Source organism: Seriola dumerili, unplaced genomic scaffold (assembly GCF_002260705.1).
Source record: "Seriola dumerili isolate Sdu_G_001 unplaced genomic scaffold, Sdu_1.0 BDQW01001709.1, whole genome shotgun sequence".
NCBI classification, from domain to species: domain Eukaryota; kingdom Metazoa; phylum Chordata; class Actinopteri; order Carangiformes; family Carangidae; genus Seriola; species Seriola dumerili.
The window spans coordinates 87199-97212 of record NW_019175964.1 but is presented as its reverse complement, the minus strand read 5'-3'; the positions used below and the strand labels follow the sequence as shown (position 1 = coordinate 97212).

The 10014-nt window shown below is 42.1% G+C and overlaps 1 protein-coding gene across 1 annotated transcript; it reads left to right on the top strand.

Annotated features, from left to right (window-relative positions):
- The first annotated feature begins 5454 nt into the window (after positions 1-5454).
- On the top strand, positions 5455-9948 carry LOC111238876 (cadherin-related family member 5-like). Its single transcript, XM_022768588.1, has 14 exons — positions 5455-5492; positions 5612-5688; positions 6144-6352; positions 6535-6591; positions 6671-6763; positions 6983-7069; positions 7155-7265; positions 7515-7679; positions 7896-7986; positions 8068-8174; positions 8262-8462; positions 8539-8661; positions 9101-9179; positions 9271-9948. The coding sequence occupies exons 1-14, from the start codon at positions 5455-5457 to the stop codon at positions 9492-9494; spliced, it is 1662 nt and encodes a 553-aa protein (XP_022624309.1). The 3' UTR covers positions 9495-9948.
- Positions 9949-10014: the final 66 nt, after the last annotated feature.

The window sequence follows — 10014 nt, the reverse complement described above, 5'->3', positions numbered from 1 at the left end:
AGTCACAGCCCAGAGGCATAAAATGTGTGAACATGTGCAGAATATTAAACGTTCTTTGAGTATTTTCATGGTGATATTGCGTTTAAAGGTGTAGGTTTACAGATCTGTGTCTACTTGTTTTTATTATTTTTATTGTTTTTGCAGAAAGGTGAAATATTTTTGTGACAGAATCGGATGGCATGAAGTTTGTTTAAAAGAAAGACTGATATGGAAAAACAAAACATCCCTGAATGTTTCCATGAGAGTTGAAGACAAACAGAACTATGTGTAATAAAGAGGAGATGTTGTTGGTGTTTATATCAGTGAAGTGAAGGTGATGAAATGTAGCTCAGATGTCACAGTCTCTGTCATTAAATAAAAAACAAACAGATTTGTTAGTGTTTGTTAAGCGTGATGAAACCAGGAAGTGAATTTAGGAACCAGACTCTCGGGTGTTTATAGACAGACGCAGGTCTTAGTGATGTTTGACAGAAAGAGAAGCAGCTGAATGAATCAGGTTCAGTAACTTGTTCCACCACTGAGGGACGACACTGGAGAAGAGTTTGGATTACTTCCTTCCTCAAAGTGATGATGCCTCAGTTTATTTCCAGACCACAGTGAAGGGGAAGGCTCATAAACACCTTTCAGTGTTCGAGGGAGATGTCCTAACCTGATGTCACCAGGAGACTTAGGAGTCAGGTCCTTCTGATTGAGGTTGTGTGTTTGTGTCTGTGGAGGAGAAGACTGCTGCTGATGTGTCTGTGGTGGTTGTTGTTGTGGTTGTCATCCTGCAGGTGAAAGGTTGTTCAGGTGATAATTTCAGATCAATGACACGTCTGTTTGTGGGCGAAGTTCCTGTCCACCTGTCATTGTCTCCACTCACCTGCAGGACAGAAACCTCCCTCACACTTTTATTTTTCACCCTCTGAGGAAACGTGAGCGACATGTCTCATCACAACCTGACATTTTGATCTCCCTCATCACAGAAGGAGACAAGGAGGCTGATGGGTACTGGAGGAATAGGAAGAGCATCATCAAACAGCCATGGAAACTAAATGGGGGTTACCATGGCAACACTGAGCACATAGATCCTCTAGCTGTAACATGTAATCACAATGTGTGTTCAGGACTCCATCCAGAAAACTTAACCTGGTCTCTGGATGTGAATCTGAGGGAGTCTCATTAGAAACCAGAGCTTTAGTCTCTGCTTTGTTTAAACTGGAGAAATCCAGAGAAAAGGTCAGAACACCAGAACAAAGACTCAGCTGAAACACAACAGGTGAGCTGGACACACACAACACACGAAGAGGAGGAGGGAGGTGGGGGTGGGCGGTGAAGGTGGGATTGGGGGGGGGGGGGCATATTTAAGAAGAGATGGAAGAGTTAAATGTGAGGCTGAAGATGAAGACAGAGTCAGTGAGTGCGTATCAGAGGATTCACACCTGATTGTGTTCAGCAGGTTGACTTTGCACTCTGATGATGATGATGATGATGATGATGATGTTCCACCTCACTGACTCACCTCTTTAGAGGGAGACAGCTTTTTACAGCTGCTGCTGTTTGTGTCATACTGAGTATTTTAAAGACTTCTCTTTACTTTAAATCTACTCTACAGTTTCACCAATTTATACAAAATATGCTATTAATATTGTAAATTGTGATTTTATTATTGTTATTATTATTGTTATTGTTGTTCCCAGTGTCAAGTGAAGAAACCGAGCCAGCTGTTGTGTAGGAGGAAAGAGGAGAAATCTAACCTCAGTGATCATCAGACTCTCAGCTGTTTGTTAGGGTTAGGGTTGTTCATGTGTTATTATTGTTATTTGAATCTTTTTTTCTAACTATATTTCTCTTTATTATCTGAAGACTCGTTTAGAAAACATGTTGAAAATGTTTCTGAATAAAAGTTATGAAAATAATATCATTGATCGTGGTTTCATGTCATTTCCTGTGTTTTCATGATGAACCGACACAGACTCGTCGTGATGATCGATCATCCATTTTCTTCTGCTTCTCCGGGTTGGGTCGCGGGGGCAGCAGGCTAAGCAAGGACCACCTCTCTCCGTCAATGATTTCCAGCTCCTCCTGGGGGATCCCAAGGCATTTCCAGGCCAGATGGGGTATGTAATTCCTCCAGTGAGTTCTGGGTCTATCCCAGGGGCTCCTCCAGTTGGACATGCTCGGAAAACCTCTAAAGGAAGGCGCTCAGGAGGATCCTAGATCCTAACCAGATGCCGAGCTACCTCAACTGACTCCTTTCAACATGTAGGAGCAGCGATCGCCTCACCCTGTTTCTAAGGCTGAGCCCAGACACCATACGGAGGAAACTCATTTCAGCTGCCTGTACCCACAATCTCATTCTTTTGGTCATTACTCAGAGCTCATGACCAGAGGTGAGAGTTGGAACAAAGATCAGCTGGTAATTCGAGAGCTTTGCCTTCCGGCTCAGCTCCCTCTTCACCTCAACGGTCCGGTAAAACGTCCGCTTTACTGCTGACGCCACACCCATCCGTCTGTCAATCTCCCACTCCATCTTACGCTCACTCGTGAACAAGACCCTTAGATACTTGAACTCCTCTACTTGGGGAAGTAACTCACCCCCAACCCGGAAGGAGCAGTCCACCATTTTCCGGCTGAGAACCATGACCTCAGACTTGGAGGTGCTGACTCTCATCCCGGCCGCTTCACACTTGGCTGCAAACTGTCCCACTGAGCAATGGAGGTCACATTCTGATGAATTCAACAGAACCACATCATCAAAGCAAAGATGGAATTCTGAGTTTCCCAAAGTGATCCATCGTGTCCATGAATATCACAAACAGGATCGGAGACAAGGGGACAACCTTGGCGGAGTCCAACACTCACAGAAACTTGTTTGACTTTGTGCCGAGAATATGGACAAATCATTATGTTGGTTTTACAAGGACCAAATGGCTTTTAACAAAGGGCTCGGTACCCTATACTCCCGCACTCAATCCACAGAGTCCCCCGGAGGACACGGTCATAAGCCTTCTCCAAGTCCACAAAACATATGTAGACTAGCTGTTCAAACTAGCATGACCCCCTCAGCTCTCTCAGACTGCTGCACTGCCAGAACCTAATCCACATTGCTCTTCCTGGATCTGAGGTTCGACAATATACTATAGATACTACAGTACATGTTAATAATGATATTGATGAAACCGCAGTACTTGATACTATAGTACTTGATACTGATGATATTGATAATACTGCAGTACATGTTACTGATGATAGTACTGAAGTATTAGTACAGTTATACTTCAGTCAACACTTCCTATGACTCATCAGCTGATTATTACTGTGGTGCTAAGTGGCTAACAGGCCTCCTGTTGGTTCAGACTCCTGCAGGATGTTGGCCTACTTATCCTGCTCATTAATGCGCTGTAAGCCCTCTGCTAATGCTGCACACACACACACACACACACACACACACACACACACACACACACAGAGTGACACACAGTGACAGGCTGCTCTCTGTTCTCTCTGAACAACAGACTCTGCTGCTGAAACATAAAAACATGATGGAATGAAGACATGAAAACTGTGACAACATGACGCTGGGATCAGCAGGTCTGAACAGACAGAGGGTGAGAGACACAGACTGTCTGTAGACCAGCAAGAGAGAGAGGTGAGTGCTCCGGAGATGTATGTGTTTGTGTTCATGGTAACCATGAGTCTTCACTGTCAGTTTATTATTATCATTATTATTATTATTATTATTAATAATAATAATAATAATAATAATAATAATAATAATAATAATAATCATATTATTATTATGGCTCTTATTGATGTTCTAGTGTTTTTGAACAGCAGGACTGAAACCATCACACAATGTTACACTTGTGTTTGGTAACTAGTGGAAACATGTAGAGGAAACTCAGATCATATGATTTTGTTCTTCAGACCGTCAAAGTTTCAACAACCATCAAGGAAGAACTTTCTCTGTTGACAACAGATCAGAGTGTAGTCGTCATAGTGATCGTGTGTAAACACAGTTGTGTTCGTTTAGTGATGACACACTGGTAAAGGCTGAACACATTTACATGAGCTGCAGGTAGACCAACATTCATGATACAGATCCTGACTCTAACCCAGCCACTGAAACAGGCCTGATATTAATCCACAATAAATCCTCAGTGTTGACACTTGGATTTAAATTCTGCTACCAGAGACAAGTTGAACCAGCTTCTCTGAAAGAACTGATCTAAAGACACGTTTTCATTCATGGTCACATGACTAAGATATGATGAGGTCATGTGTTTCTCTAAAACAACAGACAGGGAGTGATTTATAGGAGGATCTGTTTGACTGTGTTCACAGCCTGAGGCCTCATTAACTATGACTACAATTGTAATTAAACCAAAGAGGGTTACAACTCAAACAACATAAAGAGTCAATATATAATTGTGGTTTAACTTTAATGTTTGTAAACTTAAATAAAAGAAGTTGAACTGATTGTTTAACAGAAAATCAGAATGTTGTTGATAGTGAAGGTCTTGTTGTGAAAGCTGCTGACTGATTTAATTGCCTAATTACTGAAGAGCAAGCTGAGACATGACATTCGAGACCAAACCAATGAGACAGTTCATGCTGAACTGTATTGTTGTCTTGTCGATGTCTTGTTGTTGTCTTTTTGATGTCTTGTGTTGTTGTTGTCTTGTTGTCTCGTTGTTGTCTTTTTGATGTCTTGTGTTGTTGTTGTCTTGTCGATGTCTCGTTGTTGTCTTTTTGATGTCTTGTGTTGTTGTTGTCTTGTTGTGTTGTTGTTGTGTTGTTGTGTTGTTGATGTCTTGTTGTCTTGTTGTTGTCTCATTGATTTCTTGTTGTTGTCTTGTCATCTTGTTGTTGTTTTGTTAATGACATGATTTTTATCATTAGTCTCACTGTGAGTGAACCACATATTCTGAGCTTCATTAAAACTGATGCTCACACACAGATTGTAGCCTACATTTTGGTGTTGAAGCTCAGCTCTGTGAGGACGCGCTCTGATTGGTCGGTGAGGTCATGTCGCAGCGACTCAGCTGCTGTGACCAAACTTTTTCTGACATAGTTTCCACTGAGAGAACCCTCCAGCTTTAACAATCCTGAGGCTTATGAATGAATCAGCCTCTGTTCTCTGTTGTTCTGCTTCCTTGTTTTACTGATGAACAGACCGTGACTCATTTTTTGTTTGGTTGTTACCTGTGACTCTGTTCTGAGGTCAGTTGTCTTTGACCTCCACCTTTCTCCTGCAGGACAACAGTGACCTCTCTATTGTCCTTGGTTTATTAAATGTCCACCTCAGCTTCAGTGTGAATCTCAGAGGAATCATTTTATTATTTATTGTGTATTTGTGTAGGAACATAGGAACAAGTATGTAGTAAAACAAGTAATGAGCATTTCAAATACAACACACTAAACAGAGAAATCTGCACAAAACACAAAGAGACAAAGTCACATTTAAACTTGATGCACCAGGAGGTTCATGAGCACAGGGACCAGTCTCAGTTAGGACAGGTAGAAAACAGCTCATGAAGACAAACAGCAGCTCAGAGGACACAGTGGGGATGTCTGATCAATGCGACAGTGTTTGATCTAAATGACCAGTTTTTTGTATGTTGTACAGGTGGAGGAAGATGCTGAGACCCTGCAGACTGCTGCTGTGGGAGGTGGCTCTTAGGTTATCTTATCATGTTGTTACAGGTGAGAATGTGGAGGTTCTTAAAGACAACAAAGAAGAACAAAGAACACATGATTTCCTGTTTGTTAACCTATGACTTTCACAGCTGTCTCACTCTTCTGTCCACACAGATGTAGGCGTCCATGTCACTCAGACCGTCCATCCACTGACACTAGACAGTGGATGGAGGTTTGATTGAAAAAGATATCAAACTACTAATTATTTAATGAGCTAATCTGTTCAGCTCTAGTTTTTGTCTTCATCTTTCCCATCATTCTTGGTATTCCGAGAAAACACGTTTAAATTTTTCCATTGAACATAAGAGTCAAAATGATGATTTAAAACAAAACTATCTGAGCAAAGTGACCAATATAATTATCAATCAGATGTCATATTTGAACTTTCACAAGGTGATTGACACTTGCTGCCTCAGTCTGTATAAACAGGTCATGGCTCTCCCTCTGTGTTTGGTCCTCAGCCGGTATATGTCTGGGGGGGTCAGACATCTTTGCATCGGTCAAAGAGAACAGTCCGACAGGTGAGTTTATCTCTAACATCAGCATCCGTGGATATCCAGGAGCCAACACTGTCAAACTGTGTCTGACTGGAGACAACGCCAACTGGTTCTACTTAGAAGGTCGAACCATCAGACTCAACACTTCGCTCTCCAGAGTCCTTGACAGAGAGGTACACCTGAACACTCCTGTTACTAAACCATGAGTCCGAGAAACACCTGAAACTATACCTGTAAAACACCTGACCTGAAACTACACATTTAAAAACACCTTACCTTAAACTACACCTGTAAAAACACATGCCACTTGGATAATCCACAGTGAATAATGAACTCAGATGTGTGTGTCTCTCAGGTTCAGGGATCAGTGCTGATAGCAGAACTGACCTGTTATGAAGATGATGTCATGCAGGTGCGTCACCTGTCTTACCTGTACAGTCATGTCAATGAGTACACCTGTGTTCCAGCAGTAAACAGATGTGTTTCCTCAGAGTCAGTACAGGATCCTGGTGGAGATTGTGAATGAAAATGACAACAGACCAAACTTCCTGCCAGAAACGATTCAGCCGTTCACCATCAGTGAGGTAAAACATGGCGGCCTCATAGTGAGTGAAACCCTGCCTACTTTCTCACCTGCACACTGCTGACCAATCACTGAGTGAGGTGGCTGTGATGTCACAATGTCTGTTTCAGACACCTAGATCATGTGTCACGTGTTGCCATGGAAAATATTGACATATGTTGATGCTGACTCTGTGTGTTGTTGACATGATGAAAGATAAAGTCTGTTTTCTCATGTGCAGCTGACACCAGTGAACTCTGTGGTTTTCACTGTCAAGGCAGTTGATGCAGATGGAGACATGATCAGTTACATCATCGATCAATCATCAGTAAGATCAGACCTGTCAACATACCTCTGTCCATGTACCATACATGTCTTTATGGCTGAACACACCTGTCTCTTGTTACCTGCAGCCTGATGCCTGGTTCTTCAGGATCGATCTACCAAACAGTGGAAACATAGTCCTCAACAAACCGCTGGACTACGAGACCAGAACTCACCTGGAGCTCATCATCTGTGCCCAGGTAAGACTCACCTGTATTTCTTAATGATTCATGAGGACCAGAGAACTCACCTGCACATGATCATCTGGGATAACCCCAAATAGACCTAGACCTGCAGGTCTGGACACAGCGTCCAGACTTAAACAGAAAGAACTAGACCTGCAGGTGTAATAATACCTAAACTTTATAGTGAAAACAAAACAATTTGTCTCCATAAATTTCATAGAAAGGAAAAATAACTCCATGTTTTGTTCTGTGATGATGTGACAGGAGTCAAACTCTGAGGAGAAGTTCAACACGACGGCTCTTTTAACTGTGAACATTGAGGATGGAGACGACCAGTATCCTCACTTCCTGCCTTGTACACCTGTCTCTCCAGGTGTTCCTGTCTGCATGAGCCCCACCTACACCACCAACATCACACAGAAACACCAGGTAAACACCAGGTTAACAGGTAAACACCTGGAACAGCGGGTAATCAGAAGGTCATTAGGATCATTGGGGTTCATCCTCTGGAGATCATTAATGTCATGAAGTGACAGATGAAGAGATTCTATGTATTTGTGTTAACAGCTGTTAATGTGTACTATATGCAGTATGTTAATGAATTATGACTCTGTGTGTGTACATCTACCTGCTTGTGTGTTTCAGGATGTTATTCTTGAGTTTTCTCCTGGTCCAATCAGAGCAGAGGATGGAGACAGAGGAATCGACACGCCTCTGATCTACAGCATCCTGTCAGGTCAGAGCTTCATTCAGACAACAGTGACAGGCAGAGGACAGGAAGATCATCTGTTTATAATCTGTGTGCTTCACCCAGCAGGTGATGATCAGAGCAGGTTTGTGATCAACGACAGGACAGGTGAGCTCAGGTTAACCCGAGGTGTGGACGACCGACGACTGACACCAAACTTCACACTCAACATCATGGTAACAAGCCCACTTCCTATTTACTGCTTCTTTCTTAACAATCAGTAGAGAACAAAGTGTCTAATCTGCTGCTCCTCACCTGTACAGGTGTGTCAAGTGGATGACAGGCTGAAGTATAGTGTGGCGTCAGTTCTGGTCAGAGTTCTCTATGAGAACACGTTCCCTCCAGTTTTCAACAGAACCACCTTTAAAGGTTTCATCATCCAGAGCTCTAGCCCCGCCTCCATTGTCTCCACCTATGGGAACCAGGTGTTACAGGTCCAGGTGTCAGACCGTGACTTTTCTGATGTAAGAACACCTGAAGCACTACATGTATTATGACCTGTATCACACCTGGTGACTCATCACTGCTGTCCAATCACAGGGCCTGAATCCAAACATCCACTACTCCCTCCATCCTCTGTCTGGACTGTACCAAGTCACCCAGAGGGGGGTTCTCATCGCCAGGACGGACCAGCTGCACGCCTTCGACAGACACATATTACAGGTGGGTTTACCTTCCACAGACACGACAGGTGAGTTTACCTTTACTGTATTACACTGCAGTAATGCTGTATTATTCCATGTGTTTGTACCTTTAATATATTACACTATATGTATACATGTGGTATTATAGTTATATTTTCTTATTCATTTATATATGAGTCCTTTATTTAGTTACATATGTGTTTTTACCAGGCTTAATGTACGAAGAACAACTGTGTTGTAGTAAATGTATTTTATAAGTGATGCAGAAAAGGTCTCAGGTGTGTTTAGTCTCTTCTTATTGGTTCTCAGGTCAGACTGATGTCTAACAGCAGAAGCATCAGACTGAAGATTAAACTTAAAAGCTTCACAGTGTGAATCCACTTCAGCAGCATTAGATCAGACCCAGTGTTTCATGTCATCAGAGAATATCTATGTTCTAATGTCTGATCATCATGCAGGTTATAGCCAGAGACGAAGAATCAGGAGAAGAGGTTTCAGCTTCAGTGGACATTGAAGTCCTGCAGAGAGGACAAGCAGGTGAGACGTGTCTCTATGTGTCAGTTCTTTGATAGACTGGACATCTGTCCATGTGGTGCATTCACTGACATTAGCTCTCTCCTCTCTGCAGTCCCTCGTGGTGCGTTCACTGAGCAGCAGATGTTTGGAGATGTGGACAGCAGACTGGCAGGAGGAATAGCAGTGATGATTCTGCTGATGTTTCTATCAGCTTTTCTGTTTCTGCTGCTTCGAACAATGAAGAGGCGACGTTTACAGAGGGACCCTGAAGAACACACAGCTGTTGCTCTGGAAAAACATCCGAACGTGGTACAAACTCAAACACTGACACTTTAAAACACCTGACGATGTCTGAAACTTTCAAATGAAGACTTGGGTTCACCAGCTGTTTTCAGAGAAACATCTGAACACTAAACATCTGTCCTCAGCAGACACATTCAGAGCAGCTGGTGAACACTGATGTTGCCCTCAGGAGCTGCTGGAGTTTTGAGTGTTGAGCGAAATGTTTGTTACTAATGAACAGCTGAGTCTCTTTATGACGAACATCTGAAATATGATACACTGTAAATTTGACCTTAAAGAATTAATCGATATATCAGTTAGTTGTGAAGAAATTCACCAGCGACATTGTTGATAACTGATGATCAATCACTGATCATTTCAATATGTTTTCATTTCAACATGTCTAAATAGATTGATCAAGAAAATAATCAGCAGATCAGTCTATGATGGAAATGATCATTAGTTTCTGCTTGTATATAAATAATAATGTATAAATATAATCTTCAAATACAACATCCCAATTCTTCAACATGAATAATCACTAATAATGAATCAATATATATATATATATATA

Bases quoted from the DNA above. Each gene is read 5' to 3' on its own strand.
- LOC111238876 (XM_022768588.1), top strand. From the start codon at position 5,455: ATGCACCAGGAGGTTCATGAGCACAGGGACCAGTCTCA. The intron at 8,175-8,261 runs GTAACAAGCCCA...TCACCTGTACAG, and splicing joins ACTTCACACTCAACATCATG to GTGTGTCAAGTGGATGACAG. The intron at 8,463-8,538 runs GTAAGAACACCT...GTCCAATCACAG, and splicing joins CAGACCGTGACTTTTCTGAT to GGCCTGAATCCAAACATCCA.